The following is a 16,001-nucleotide window of genomic DNA, read 5'->3' on the forward strand; positions in this document are numbered from 1 at the left end:
GAACTCCATTGAGAAAGGTGTGACTCCGTTCCTGCTGGACACCAGCTGCCAACAAGGAGAGACTGGCGGATGGCTCTATCCTCAATGGGTGGGTGTGACAAGGACTCTTTATGAGGAATGAAAAAATTGCTCTGCACTTGGTGTGCTGATGAAGGGCCGCAACAGGACATTTGCATTCAAATTGTTTCATGTTGGGGGAACCTATGAGGGATTCATGAGCGCAGATACACCTGGCCAGTGACAGCAAGATGATAAATAGTTCCACTGAAACGTCTGCCTGGGGGTGGATTTCGAGAGGCCAGCACTGTTCCCCAATGGCAATTAGAGACCAGGGCAGGCTGTGCACATTCTCCCGTCACACAGGAGACCTAACCTGTGTGCAGAGTTTGTGGGAGCCATCTTGTAAACACACCTGCAACCTCTACAAAGCCATTAAACAGGCTCTACACGCCCAGCTCAAGTTCCTTACATTCTTTGCAAGTTCTTAGGGAAAAGGAACTTTCCGAGCTCCAATAACTATGGAAATGTTAAAACTTGCTCTGTTCAGTCAACTCCAATGATCTATTGAGGTTCATGAATGATTTACAAATGAAATTTTATATAGATAAAATTTATCTTCATAAAGACTTAAATATATAGATTCCTACATCATAAAAAAGTTTTTGACTTAAAAAGTGTCCAGAGTTCATACTGAATGTGCCAGGAATGTTTGTTGGGGCTGAGAATTTCCAGCAAGGCATAGACTCCAAGTAGCAGACTGGAAAACTCTGTTTTCAATGGCAGATGACTTGCCAACTCATTTGTTTACTACACCTAAGAACGCTACCCTTTAGGTAACTGGTATTTGGGACTATTCATCCATCCAACTTCTTTAAAAAACACAAAGCACTTTGCAAATTGATTTGAAAGCAAACCACTCACCCTCGGCTAGAAAAAATAACCTTTATAGACAGTGATAGATGGGTAGATCAATCTTAGAACAGGTACCCAAATTATAAAACCCATGGGCCAGGCTTGAAAACAATCCTACCAAGCTGATTGGAAAAAAAAAATTAGCTCTGGGCAAATCGGAACTGAAATTTAAAAAATTTTATATCTTGATCCGTGGTATCCTGCTATATTTCTGTGAGCTGAATGTTTTTGGAAACCAGAAGTGAGCCCAAGATATTGATAGTGTTTTGAACCCGATTATTTGTTTTAAAAAAGCCATGCGGTGAGGAGGGAATAGAAATAAGCCTGTCTTAGCCTGTAAAAATGACTTAAAATCAGATCCTAAGACCAAAGAATTACCCACATAAACAGTGATTTGTGTTCCAGTCACACAAATTTCTATGGCTAATATCAACTGGAAATGTTCTTGGGTTTTGGACTGCCTCCAGGTTTATAGGTCCAGTGTTTTAAAGCTCCTTCTGATTACTGAAACCCTTTGTTTTATATTATCTGTGAACATAGTCCTTTATTTTGACCAACAGTGTATTTTAAAAAAAGCTTTGTGTTTCTTCTACTTGATAAAACAAAAAGGAGAGAGACAGAGGTTTTAACACAAAATGATGGCGAATAACTGAATTAATTTTGTCTTCCCTCCAAAAGTAAGATTGAATTCAGTGGTTGTCAACTATGGGTGATTTCGTTCCCTAGGGCACGTGTCTGGAGACATTTTGGGTTGGGTAGAGGCCAGGGATGCTGCTAAACATCGCACAATGCACAGGACAGCTCCCCCCCAACAAAAAATGATCTGGGCCCAAAGGTCAGTAGCACTGAGGCAGAGAACCCTAGTTTAATTAATGTGGCATCTGGTCTTCAGGGACCCTTGCTGGCAGCTGCAGTTGAGCTGGTCTGAGTGGAAAGCTAGAGCTTGGATAGCAATGTAAAATTATCTTACAAATCTGCTTTCTAATCAGAGGTCATGTCATGTTCTCCTGCATGCGCATGTGAACCCACCCCCACATACAAAGGAGTCTACAGTTTGCAAGAAATAAATAGCTTTCCATAAGAATCCTTATTTTTCATTGGTCTTAGAAACATGTTAATAGTTTTTTTTAAAGGTTAGCATGTTACTGCTTCTGAAATGTGGTGCTAAGTATTTTATCCATGGGCTAATTTTAAACATTAAAAAAAATGCATGCAAGCCTCTCTCTTTAAAAATCCATTGTCTATTAAGATGCAAATGTGATACCTTTTTACCGGGTGGAACCAAGTTTTGATTTGCTTTGACAAGGTGTGAAAGTGCTTTCTTTATGTTCTTCTCCTTCATGCTTTGCAGCACAGCAGAGGGAAGAAAAGTCTCTAATCCCCACTCTTTTCTGCAATAAAGAGCACATTTTTAATTTCACATTCTTGTGATGATGAGTTATCTAAGACAAAATGGTGCCCTGATGTTTGGTGGAAAAAATTAGATCTTGGCGAGGTAGAGATAATGAGATGAGTCCCCAGTTAGGGAAGCAACTTTTAATTTGCACTCAGGAAACACTATTGGATCTTTAATACATAAGTTTGCCTTTGAAGGGAAACACATTGTTCACTGTCCAGAGAGAATGCAAACAGGCATCTGAGATCAGTGGAAATTGATGAGACTTCATCCAACCCACCTTGTGTCTCTTAGAATTCACTCGCATATCTGAGTTTGTATTTCCAACGCTAATTTCTCTCTGTCCCTTTGCTCATTCCCTTTGTCACTTATCCCTGTCTGTGCACACTCTGTCTCTCTTCTCTGAGAAGGACAGATGCTACTCCTTTACGCCCCAAGCCATTCTTCCCTCCCACTCTCCCTCATCAATGGTTACTTGCTCAGAAACACACAATTCTCTTTTTCTCCCAGCCAGTTAGGCTATCTAACTCCTTCCATCAACATTTCTTGCTTGGGGGGGGCATGCTGCTGCTGTGAAGTTGGGGTGGGGGTTCGTGACCCTTAAATATACTTGCTACTGATAAAAAGGTACAAACACCTCATAGGTGTGGAGATATAAAACAAACAAATAAACAAACAAATGGGACTGGGTTAATATTTTTTTGCCAAGAAGCCATTTCCCTATGACTACAGCCCTACCCAAGAAGGTTCCATATTTTGAGTTTTAGGAACTCTATCCTGATTGATCACATGCCTAAGCAGTGTCTTCCAAATTCTGTGAAGGACTTTGAGAAGGTCCTAGTTATTTCTCCCACTCCAGATGCTCTCCAAAGAAGGGCAGGAAGACGGCCTCCTTCCACTTGACCATTTCTGCTCTTCTTCACTAGTTCAGATGGTGGGTTTTTTTTTTTTGTAATCACCATTTCCCTCCTCTTCCTCAGGCTGTACTTATTATTTTAATCCATCATTTGGCATTCCCTAGGGGCTACCTTGTAATTTTACTTTTATTATTTTAAATAATAAAAGTAAATTTTTCATATCTTGATATCTTTCTTGTTTTCATAAGCAGATCACAAATGATGGATGGTTAAGATTATAATTTATGCATTATGCTTTCTACAATTCCAGTATGAATACCATATAAAATGCTCCATGAGCATTTGTTGGGTGTATGAATTAAATTAATGAGAGCATGATTATAGGTGATGCAAGATTCCTAGTCAAGCTAGCTCTCTCTGGAAGTTTTTGACTGTACCATGTTCAATGTGGTAAAGTGTGTGTCCCGAGAGTAGCAAGAGGAATGCATTTAGGTTGTCTGAAAATCACCTCAATGTTTGCAGACCACCTTTTCAAATGCAAGCCATTTTTATCCATGTCTAAGAGCTCCACAAAGGGAAGTGGATGAGCGTATGAATGTGTCCATTTGAATGTTAGCCCTCTTTGTGGGCCGACTCTCTCAGGCTACAGTCAGAGCACACGTGGCAAGAGAGAAAGAGATAAACCATCTGTGAAAAGGAGTGGACTGGGACCTGGCACTCTGGAATTTAGAATGGCTTTACAGGCAGCACATGAGATTGGAAGGTGGGATTTCAATGAGCTTGTATGCCTCTTGGAGGTGGTGATGGAGAGGACCCTAAGGCTTTTAGTGTTAGGTGGAGATGTGCCTTCAGCTCTGCCATGAACTTTGAAATATGTGTGTTCCTTTGTCTTAGCATTAGAGCTGCCAGGATTAAGAGGGCATGGCTGCTTTAGGGTATTGAATCACCTGCCAACGGGGAGCATACACACTGGGCATCAGAGGCGCTCTTTTCAAGGATGACCCTTAAATAGACTCATCAACTGACAGCAACACAAACTGCTGTTTTTCTAAGAAGAAGGGACCTTCTCTGGACAAAGAGGCAGCATACTGATGCTATAACTGAGCATTCAGCAAGATGAGACATTCACATTCCCCAAACAACAGTTCTTTACTACAAATACCATCCTTCCCAGTTGGGACTTAGAGCATTACTTTTCATATCGTATTTTCATCATGTAAAAGGAATCTCGGGTTATACACACCGCTTTGAAATACGGGTGCTTCAAGTGATCACACAAACTATAGCTCAATGAAGCTATACTGGGGAGTCTCACTGCCTGAGTTTCAATCCTACTCCCTCTGATAAATAGCCAGTGTGACTTGGGTAAATTACTTACCCATTCTGTGCCTTGGTTGGCTCTTCTATAAAAGGAAGTTAAAATCCTACTGATCTCATAGGGACATTGTGAAAATTAAACAGTTTAATGTCTAAAAAGCCCTCAGATCAAAGCTTGGCTTGGAACCAAATCTGTTTAGGAGTTTAAAGAGGTGTGTTTCATTTTAAATATGACTCTCATTTTAACCACAATTCTCTAAATGTGAATTATATGAGAGTAGATGTCTTCCACCAAAAATGAACATGCCTATCCATATATTTTCTCTATGTGTAACAAATGGCCTGCCATAATGATCAATTTTGGAAATAAACATATAGATAAAAAATACAGTTGGTCGTTAAGGAGACAGCAACTTCGTCTCTGAAGTGGCTCCCAGTAAACACTTACTCGATGTATTTGAGGGAGATTTTCTGCGTTTGTTTGGTGGTAACGGTTGCAATGTACATTTGTAAGGCCGCCAGCCGAAGGGCTATGTCGTATTTCAGCTCAGGCCCAAATCGCTCCTGTACGACGTCGTTACAACTCTGTAGAGAGACCAGCAGAGGGCGCAGTTTGTCAAAGAATGGGCCACACGGTGTTGCCTGATGGAGCAGGTGACTGCACCCCCTCACCCTGCTTCAAAGACAAGGAGGCTAAATGTGGAAAGAGTTGCACTGCACAGTTTGGAACCGAGTCAATATTTAATTGCACTCGCAAACATAGAGACCACACAAAACATTTAACATCAATCGACAAGCAAGCTGCTATTTAAATATTTAGCTTTTTGTAAAAATAATTAGGAATTAAGGTATGGAATTTCAAAACACAGGTGGTGTGATGGAACACGCAAACCTGAGAGCAAGGTGGCTTCCAGAGTCAGGCTGCTGGAATCGGAGTCCTGTGTTCAAATCCTGTTCCTCCACCCAACAGTGGAGTGAGCTTGGACAAGTTCCTTCACTGCCCTGTACCTCAGTTTCCCCTTCTGTAAAGCAGGGCTAGTTCTGCTTCCTATTCACAGGGTTGTTGTCAGGGGGAAATGAGCTAGACATTTAAAGCCCTTAGAACTCTAGCTGTAGACTGAAAGCACTTGTGCGTGCTAACAATCATCATCCTCTTCCTCTGCATTATCATGTGTTATCATTTAGGGCAGCTTCCGGGAGGCAGAGCGGTTGGCAAGGTGATGGACAGCAGCCGGTCTTGATTAAGCTCACCTGCTTCAGGGTCCTAGCTTTGCCCCTGACTATCTGTACGCAATTCGGACCAGTTTATTTTCTCCTGCAGCCCCAGGCAGCTAGCTCATCTGTGTGACGGGGATTCACACTGCGCACCCGACAGTAATGGTGGTGGCTGCGCTGAGATGCCCAGCCCCCGCCTGCTCACAGCGCCCTGGTGAGCTCAGGAAAGGGGGCTGTTGAAATCCTTAGTCCATCCTAGTGGTGACAGCCCCCACTGTCACACTGGCGGAGTTATCCAGTCTCTCGGTCTCGGTTTGTTCACCAGTGAAAGGGAGCCACCTACAAGGGCTCCCGGCGATGCTCCCTCATCGGGTTTGGGAAGAGCATCATACTGAAGAGCCTCTAAGAGCTCTTCATGAAATTGCAACTTCCTACATGACCACGAGAGATTGGGTTGAGGATGGCATTCACCTCACTCATTAAGAGCAAGGGCTGAAGAAACATGAACAGTGAAAGGCCAACAAACTCACAGTTAGTAACAACCACACCTAAAACAAAAGCAAACTAAAAGGACAGTGAGATCAGGAGTGGAACCATAGAAATGGAGATCACATGGAGGGTTAGCAACAGGGGAGTGGGAGGAGGAGAAGGGGGGAGAAGGTACAGAAAATAAGTAGCATAGACAGTAGATAGAAAATAGAAGGGGGGGCAAGAATAGCATGGGAAATATAGAATCTAAAGGACTTGAAACACATGGTCATAAACTAAAGGGAGGGTAATGGTGGGGACGGGGGGGTAGGGTGCAGGGGAATGAAGGGGGGAATAGAACAACTGTAACAGCATAATCAATAAAAAATTTTAAAAAAAGAGCAAGGGCTGAGCCAAACATCATGGGAAGTGCAGCGCTGCCTAGGCGCATTCCACAGGTGTGCTTCTTCAGCTTAGTTCTGGGAAACCAGACTTTTGGGCTAGAAAATATGACATTGTAGCCTCTTTCTCCCTTGCTTATTCTTTACCTTGTCCCAAGATGATTTCAAGTGGAAAACTCTATCAGGATGTGTTTGCCTCCTTTCCAAATGTATTGACTTTACTAAATGGGAGCCTGTATCCCAGGATGGTTTTTGCACACAATGTTTACCCTTCAAATACTCATCCCTGCTGTACCAGTACTGAACGATACATCTCCTATCCACATGCCCTGGGTGTGTGCCTCTCAGCACATCTTTTCACCCCTAGGAGTGAGGTCATTCTCTCTCACTTCCATCCCTATGGTCTTCCAACTCTGCTTCCCCTTAAAGACTTATACCTATCAGCCTTGCGCAGCACTGCCTGTTAGAGGTGGGTCTGACATGAGGTGGGAGGCAGGTCCCTCTGTGTGAACACAGGCCCTGAGAGCAATTGCAGGCTGCCATTTGGTTTTGCTAGTCTTGGGTTTCACAGTTATTTCCAAGCACCCAGGGTTGTCCATAATGGAGCACCACAGGGTTTAGTGCCCACAGAGGGTCATTTTGTAGAGTCTCATGAGGTTTGGGGGTGAGGGAGCCACTTAGCAGGGCCAGACCATAACAGGTCCTTGAGTCAGCTTTTTCCTAAGTCATTTTCTTCTATGGCTCCTATTGCATAATGGATTTGAAATAGGATTTTAGCCCAGTATTTAGAGATAAAAGCTTGAGGTTCGATCCTTAGGCTCTGTCAACCACTAATCAAATGGCCTTGGACATGGCATTTTGTCTCTCTTTAGTCTCCTTTTTCTTATATGAAAAATGGGCTAAAAGCAGTTAACTCATGGTTGCTGGGATACTTGTAAGGATGCTTCATAAAATGTAATGTGCTTAATACAGGTGAGTCATCACTCTTACTTCTAAGAGTTGCAACTACAACTGTTTTTTTCCCATCCCAATTATATCCCCTCTGTGTGTGTGTGTGTGTGTGTGTGTGTGTGTGTGTCCTATATTTTAACCAGACTGCTGGGTGAATTTTTTCAAGGTCATTAGCCACTTAATTACATTATATATAATGTGTCTGTACATAATTAGTTAACATTGCTCCTGGAGAGTTAGTGTGAAGTCTGACTTACATATTTTGGTGCTAATCAGGCTTTTATTACCTTCAGGTACATTACTTACAATATAGTTACACAAGTAAATGGTGATCATTGTTCTGCTAACTAAAGGTTCACAACAGACCGACTTTAGTCCTGCAAAAAGTTCATGGATAATGAATACCATATTTTTTAGACTATAAGATGCACCCCCCCCCATTTGGGAGGAATAATGGTTGTTCATGCTGCTGTTGAATTCTGTTTACATGTACATTGGTGAAATAATATGTTATTTATGTTATTAAATACTTGACCACATTTTTTGCTTCAATGTTTTCCCCCTAGTTCCTTCTAAAACCTAAGTGCATCTTATGGTCCGAAAGATACAGTATGTTAGATGTTAAAAAGGAAACTGACACTGGTAAAATGTTTTAAAACATTCTGCAGCCTCAGGTATTGCCCTGTTTAGTTCCATATTTTGCCGTGTATAATGCACACATTTTTGTCCACATTTTCGAGGGGGAAGAAGGATGCACAGTACACATGGCCATAATAATCCTGTGTATAATGCGCACAAAAACGTGGTGCACATTATATATGGCAGAATAAGGTAATTGGTGTAACAATCTTTGTCTTAATGGATACTGGACAGGTAAATGTGTGCATGGCTCATTATAATTATGAATTACAACAGTCTGGATTATTAGGGTTTACCATTATTACACATGCCCAATTCTGGAAAATTCCTCATAGTCCAGTAATCACTAGGAGATTAATAGATATTATCACTGTTGAAACCTGTTTTCCTTGTCATGGCCCATGTAGCCAATGGCTACCATCCTCATTAGAAGCCCAGTAGGCTGAATTGATTTTTGTCTTTGTAATGTGGTCTATATTGCTTCTGCTTACTCTCTTGTTTCCTAGGCTAATTTTATTGCATCTTTTTAGTACTATAAAATCAACATGGGCCCACGGCACCATCTGCAGATTCACTGACTTCTGTTAGGCAGATGCTACTTTAGACATGCTGCACATTCTCTGTGATACAAGGCACTGTGAAGCAGAGGGTCTGTGAAGCAGAGGGTCTGAATGCAAGCCATTCTCATTTCCCATTCTCAGTGGAAGATATATAATATGACGGTAGCTTAATTTTAGTTTCTATCACTGACCACACATGGCTTTCCACAGCCCCCTTTTCCCATTCACCCACTACCCACTGAAGAGGTGGCTACTACACCACTCACGCAATACCCAAGCCTGGTCTCGGGGCAAGAACCCTGGGACAGGTTTTATCATTCTCAGGACAGTTCCAAGGTATAAAAGACATGTCTTTTATGTCAAGAATGAACTGCATTACATTTGTGCAAACATACCTTCTCCAGAACTGTGCTTAGCAATACTCCTTAAGTAGTATTAGCAATATTACTTAAGAGGTCTCCCCTCTCCAAGGCAACCATTAAAGGGACAAACTGGCCTTATGGGCCTCCTGATATGATGCACTGAGGAATGCACCAAGTCACTCACGTTGCTCGGCTCAAAAGGCAGAACCTCAATCTGATCAGGAAGAAACGTCTGAGAATCCCAAATCGAGAGATTTCCACAAAGTAACTGATCAGTACTCCTCATAACATGTCACTTGCAGGAGACTAAAGTGATACGACAACTAAATGCAAAATGGGATCCTGGAGTGGATCCTGTTTGAGAAAAAAAAACTGACATAAAGGACATTTTGGGAGACAAGTGGCAACATGTCCATATGGACTGCAGATGAGATCATGGAAATGAACCGGTGTTTCCTGGGTTTGTTAACTGCACAGTGATGATAAGAAAATGTCCTTGATACCAGAAGATACACACTGAAGCACTTAGGGGTAAATGAGCATGATTTTGGTCACTGACATTCATATGGTTTGGAAACTGTGTGTGTGTCAGGGAGAGGAAACACGCACAAACACGAAAGATAAAGTAAATGTGCTCAAATGCAAACAATGGGTGAATTGGGTTGCAGGATATCAAAGAGCTCTTTTACTACGCTTGCCACTTTTTCATAACTATGAAGTTATTTCAAAATCCAAAGTAAAACTAAAAAAGCACCATGGAATTATTTTAGAAAGCATTGACATTGGGGTGGGGTGGGGTAAACACTTAATTTACCCCAAACATTCTTATAACATGGCCCAATTCTCACATACCTGGACGTAGAGATACTCGAAAGCAACTGGATCTCTCCTTAACAGGTCGATTGGATCCTTGGGGACAAAGCTAATTCGGAAAAGACACCTCATCTTATGGGAGCTGGGCCGCTGTGTGACCTGGAAGGGCAGACCGATCACAAGAATCCTCAGTGGTGACCAAAAGACGGCTGAGCGATGCAGAAGCAAAGGCAAATTTCTTTGGGCATTGAGGAAAGAAATGGTTGAGGCTCTTTTTTTAAAAAAATATTTTATTTATTTATCTTTATAGGGGAAGGGAAGGAGAGAGGGAGAGAAACATCAATGTATGGTTGCCTTTCGTGCGTCCCCTGCTGGGAACTGGCCTGCAGGGAACTGGTCTGCAACGCAGGCATGTGCCCTGACTGGGAATCGAACCGCGATTGTCTGGTTCGCAGGCCCTTTTAATATTTCCTTACATACTCATTCCCTGAAAACTGCCCAGACCTGGTGACTTAGGCTGAGTTCCCCTGAAGCAGACCTTGTCAGGAGAGCCTAAGGAACCACTCCCAGGAGAAGCCAGCACGGAGGCGGGGCTCTCAGTCGGCAGGAGAGGATGCTGAGCAAGTGCATGGTACTGAGTGGGGCTTGGCCCATGGCCTGTCCCTTGGAGGACTCTGCAGGGTAACCTACACCACAGAGCCTCGGGACCTGAGCCAAAGAAGTGCACACAAGCCCTTGGCTTCTGGCTGTCCCAGGGGTATGTGACTTTCTGGGATGGACAGAACATGCACTGTGTCTGAGAGTGCTTCTGAGGGCGCTGGGTGTTGTTCAGCACAGCAAAGCTAGGGTAGGGTGGGAGCTAAAAAGGGGGCAAAATTTTGATACTGTAACACTGCTCAAATTGGACGAAGTTGTGTAGAATACAATCCAGGATCCTCAGGTTAAGTTTAAGTTAAGGGACATGGTGCCAGCACAGCATGTGCCAACTATTAGGTGTTAGTTTCTTAACTCCTTTTGTTAAAAAAAAGGAATCAAGAATAGTATGTGCTTAGTGCAGAGTTAAATGAATGAAAACACACTGGACTCTGAGAAAGTAGGTAAAAGCTCTCCAATGTCCCCAAAGAGGCCAACACGATGAAATGCAGGCCATTATAGCATGAGCCAGCGTGGCTGTCCTGCTTGTAGTTTTTGCACTTGTATGTACTTTTTAATGCACAAATATGCAGTTTCATGGACTTGTAACTACTTTTATGCAGGGGACAAGTCTCGAAAAACAAAAATGTTTGTGAATTGCAATTGAGAAATTCAAAATAATTATAACAATAGCTTTATTAAGCTCTATGGTGCATATGTGTGTGTGCCTATCTATATACTTATAGTTTACATGGCTAACTTCATTGAGTAGAAGAATTTCACAATGGGAAAACACACCCTGCTTTGAAAGGTACACTGGGCAGGATTGCAAAGCAGTGTGGACCCATGAAACTGAGGGCTGTGGGCTGCTCAGCCCTGGCTGATGGTGAAGGAAAGCAGGAAGGAGGAAATAGGAAGCCAACAGCCTAACCCTCTCCTCACTGACCTCTCCTACATGAGAGGAACTGGTTGAGATCCCTTAGACAGCCAACAAAGACCCTGCTGTGTGGAATTACAAGAAAAGTCAGGTTGTAGTGCTGAGTTCAACCACCAAGCAGCCTGCTTGTCCCCCCAGAGAAAAGATAGGGTTTGCATCTTGATGATCAGGAGCCAGGACACATTGGCGGACCCCATATTTACAGTGGGTAGGACTGGGTCAGGGATTTCAGGCTTCTGAAAGTAGTCCGAAGTGTACGCCCATAACTTCCCACGACTAATGTGATTTTGCCTTAATGTAAATAATCTTGGAAACCATTGCCTTTTAATGGTTTCAAGAGATCAATTATGAAAACAGGTGAACAACTCATTATAATGACATAAAATATCACTCTACAGAGCCACATTCTTGTGGCTGCTGTGGCTCTGAATGATAAATCTGTTTCTGAGACCAACCGACAGTCTGTGAAAAATTGACAAAAAGGGAAACATCACCTTGAGGTGTAAAATCCATTATTAATGCCAGTGCTCCCTTTAGCAGGGCTACCCAGTGAGGCAGCTAACACATTTTCAGGGTTCCAGGCTGGGGGCATTCCAGGGCTGGGGGGCCTCTGCTCTCGGCAGCAGTGTGAGCCATCAGGGTCCTCTCACTCACCTGAGTCAGGGTCTCCTGTTCATGCAGCAACAGCAACTTGGTCCCAGCCCCTTCTGTCCTCTGCTCCAGCATGAGGGAGAAGTGTTCGATGCCTTTGATGGAGAGCTTCTCTTGAAGAGTTAAGATGACATCCTTAGAGAGGAAAACATGGTCAAGATGTAATCAAAATCAAAGGAGCTCCTCTAGAGTATCTGCCATGACTGAGAAGTGTTGCCCAGATAGACTTCAGATCTGTAGGTGTTATCCTCTGATTGGTTCTGAAGCTTGATGCTCCCAAGATCCAAAAAGATACAGAAACGAGGCCTTCTCTTTTACTCTTTTCCTGGTCTATGCCACCCCCAAATCTCTTTGGGGCTCAGGGTGAATGTTATTCAGGGTGAAGAGGCTACAAGGTGAATAATGGGGGGAGGTGCTTACCTATCACCTAAGGTTTTAATGCAGAAAGGTTATTAATAGATTGTGCAGTGTGGTCCATTCATCTCTCCTATTTTCTAAATAGGATGGTAATTAAACCACCTCTGAAAGTGGTCTACCCCACGGGTTGGCAAAATAATGCCTGTGTGCCAAATCCGGCCCACCACCTGTTTGTGTGAATAAAGTTTTATTGGCACACAGTCACACCTATCTGTTAATGTGTCATCTCTGGCAGCTTCCCCACTCTGGATCAGCTGAGTAGAGTAGTTATAAGAGACAGAGTGCCCTTTGAAACGTACAGTTCTTGCTATCTGCCCTTTACAGAAAAAGCCTGCCAACCCCTAGCCTACTGTTTTGTAAGGTGGTAAGGCCTGTGGGCTCTGAAAATAGTCTGGTTTCTAATCCCAGCTGTACCGCGTATTAGCTGCGCAGCGTAGGGCAAGTTGTTTCACCTCTAAGTATCTTAGTGTCTCTATCTGTAAACTGGGGATAGTAATAATACTTGCCTCAGAATACACATAAAGACTCAACAAGGTCAAACACAGAAAGTGTCTATTACAGCACAGTCTGGCACAGAGTTAGGGCTCTCTAACAATATGCATACATTAGCTGTTCTTTTAAATCTCTGGGGAAGGTAGAATGAGCAAGCTTCATCAGCAATCCTTTAAAGGACTCAACATCTGTGATCAGAAAGGTGTTCCATACACAAACACATGTTCCCCAGAATGCAAAGCCATAATGCCCTCCACCATTACTTTTCTCATGTACTTGTAAAGCATCAATGATCTCTCTTCAAGATAATTTATGCTTATGTGCTAAACATCCCATAGAGCGCTGAGTGATATTCAATCAGGGCAATTTCCCCCCAAAGCAACACTTGGCAACCTCTGGAGATATTTTTGGTTGTCACAATGGCATTGGGGATGCTAGGCATGGAGGGATGCTACTCAGTATCTTGCAATCTATAAGACAGCCCTGGCAACACAGAATTATCTGGTCCAAAGTATCAACAATGCCAAGATAAAAAATGCTGCCACACATTGAGTCGTTTGTTTGTTTTCTGATCTGTCCAATGTTTTGATTGTTCACTGTGGACTTTTTTCACTGTCTTCAGTCCCCTTTAAAACAAAGATCCCCCACACCTATCCACCCGCCAAATAATCATTCAACAGAAATGCCTTGACTATACTGAATTTCATAAGAAGACTTCCGTTGCATAATTTTTTGCTCAAGGTCCAAAAAAGAGAAAACGAGATTAGTCTTTGTGTAGAAACACATACTTTCTAAAACTTCTCGAATCACCAGGCAGACACTGGAAAATCAATAGCAACACATTGTTCCTATTGCGACTCTGCAGCAAGATTTTTGGCAATTTTTATTAAACAGTGTCACATCCCTTTCATAACTATACTATTTCCATTTTATGCCTACCAGCCTGTGTCTGGTGTGATAATAAGGCTGCTAGGTACAAGATCACTACAATTCCATGAGAACTTTTTGCATTGCTTCTTGTCTTGTCATTGTCACTGCCATCTTCAGGGAAATGAAACTTAGTCTAGGGTGGGTTCCTGCCATAAAGAGGGCAGAGGGAATTATACAACGGGAATCAGTCTCTGCTAAATTCAGATGTATTTCTGTTAAAAAAGGCATTTAAGTCTTTACTGAGATCTTTGGGTGGGGGAGGGGTACAATGACAAGAAGCTTTTCTGACCGGTTGATGCCAACAGAATAATAAGGCCATTGCATCTGAGAGATCTGGAATAATGCAACTCTATAGGTTATGTCAGGGGTCTGCAAACTATGGTTTGTGGGTTGAATCTGGCCACACCCATTCATTTATATAGTGTCTGTGTAGTAAACAAATTCAGTCACCTAAAGAAAGGTTTGTCTCTTTACTCTTGGCTCTTGGGAGGTAACTCCTATAACCATGGAATGTTTTGCCTCAAAGGAGCAGCTTAGTTTACCCGGGGACCTGGGACCACACCAGAGAGTCCCTGCTAACAATGTGACTTATGCTGGGGATCTTGGGCCGTGTGGTATCACCTGGAGCTCCGGAGGGGCTGGATACTGAAGTCAGCCACACAGGTGGTCAGCTGTGTCTGTGGAGCCAACCAGCAATGGAGACTGCACACCAAGGCTCAGGTGAGCTTTCCTGGTTTCGGGGACCCTGTGTGTGCAGTCACACATCAGTGCTGGGAGGAAACCCCATATGACACCACTGGGAGAGGATGAGTACAAGCTCTATGCCCAATCTTAGTTGCCCTATACCTGTTTTCCTATTGTTGATTTCAGTTTGTATCCTTCTGCTGTAATAAGCTGTAACTGTGAGCATTACAATTTGCTGAGTTCTGTGAGGCCTTCAAGTGAATTATTGAACCTAAGAGTGGTGTTAAGGAGCCCCTGAGTCCACCTGTCTATGGCTGCTGTCCCGACACAATAGGAGAGATGGGTCATGGCAACAGCAATCGACTGTCCCACAAAGGCCTAAAATATTCACTCTCGAGGCCTTTGCAGAGAAGGTTTGCCAACCCCTAGGTTAGCTGATCAATAATTAGAATAACATCTCATTACCCATTGATTTTGAGTAGGAATAAAGGAAAAGGACTTTTTAAGTCATCACCATTTAAACTTAGCAGTCTTGTCTGAAGGAAGTTCATATTCCATCTGGAATGATTTAAGGATGAGTTAAATGCTCTATCATCCATTTACTCTTATTGTCTGCTCTATTACCTGCTAAATCACTACCTATTTAAAGCAACGCAAAACAAGCTGCTTGCTGGTGTCACGGTAATAAGAACGCAGTGAGTGGGCCTTGCAGAAACACTTCCACTCAGAAGATTTATGCTGATTAATTAAAAAAACTGAGAATTAGGGTATGACTATTAATAGACATTTTAAACACACAGTTGATATTCTCTTGATACATTACTGTACCGAATGTCACTGGGTACTTTTTTATTTTACCTCAATAAAATGGCATTTGAAGAAAGCCTATTTTATGTTGATGGAGCATTAGGGAGCAATCAATTTCTGAATGTGATTTTGTTCAATAAAAAATATATGTAATTTTTTTTTTCCCCACAGGAAGGAAGCATGGGGAGAAAAACCGGCATGTTTTGTTTGAATCCCCATTATGCGAACTCACCCATGACTCAGAAATACAGTAGTCCCCCCTTATCCGCAGTTTCACTTTCCACAGTTTCAGTTACCCATGGTCAACTGCTGTCCCAAAGTATTGAATGGAAAGTTGCACAAACAAGGAATTTATAAGTATTCAACTGCATGCTGTTCTGAGCAGTGTGATGAAGTCTCACTCCATGCCACTTGGGATGTGGCTCATCCCTTTGTCCAGTGTCTCTACACTGTACACCCTCCACTTGCTAGTCCCTTAGCAGCCATCTCAGTTATCACATTGGTGTAGCGGTATCGCAGTGCTTGTGTTCCAGCCACCCTTATTTTACTTCACAATGGC

At 42.8% G+C, this 16,001-nt stretch overlaps 1 protein-coding gene across 1 annotated transcript in view; it reads right to left on the reverse strand.

The window, feature by feature from the left end:
- FRMPD4 (FERM and PDZ domain containing 4) overlaps window positions 1–16,001 on the reverse strand; it is a 697,120-nt gene that overhangs the window by 12,885 nt on the left and 668,234 nt on the right. The window contains exons 11-14 of the mRNA XM_037157582.2: window positions 12,116–12,247; window positions 9,931–10,050; window positions 4,931–5,067; window positions 2,177–2,303 (exon numbers count right to left, since the gene is read on the reverse strand). Of these exons, the coding sequence (XP_037013477.2) occupies window positions 2,177–2,303; window positions 4,931–5,067; window positions 9,931–10,050; window positions 12,116–12,247 (516 nt within the window). The remainder of the gene's footprint in view (window positions 1–2,176; window positions 2,304–4,930; window positions 5,068–9,930; window positions 10,051–12,115; window positions 12,248–16,001) is intronic.

This window comes from Artibeus jamaicensis, unplaced genomic scaffold (genome assembly GCF_021234435.1).
Source record: "Artibeus jamaicensis isolate MK-2021 breed Jamaican fruit bat unplaced genomic scaffold, CSHL_Jam_final scaffold_1283, whole genome shotgun sequence".
Classification (NCBI taxonomy): Eukaryota; Metazoa; Chordata; class Mammalia; order Chiroptera; family Phyllostomidae; genus Artibeus; species Artibeus jamaicensis.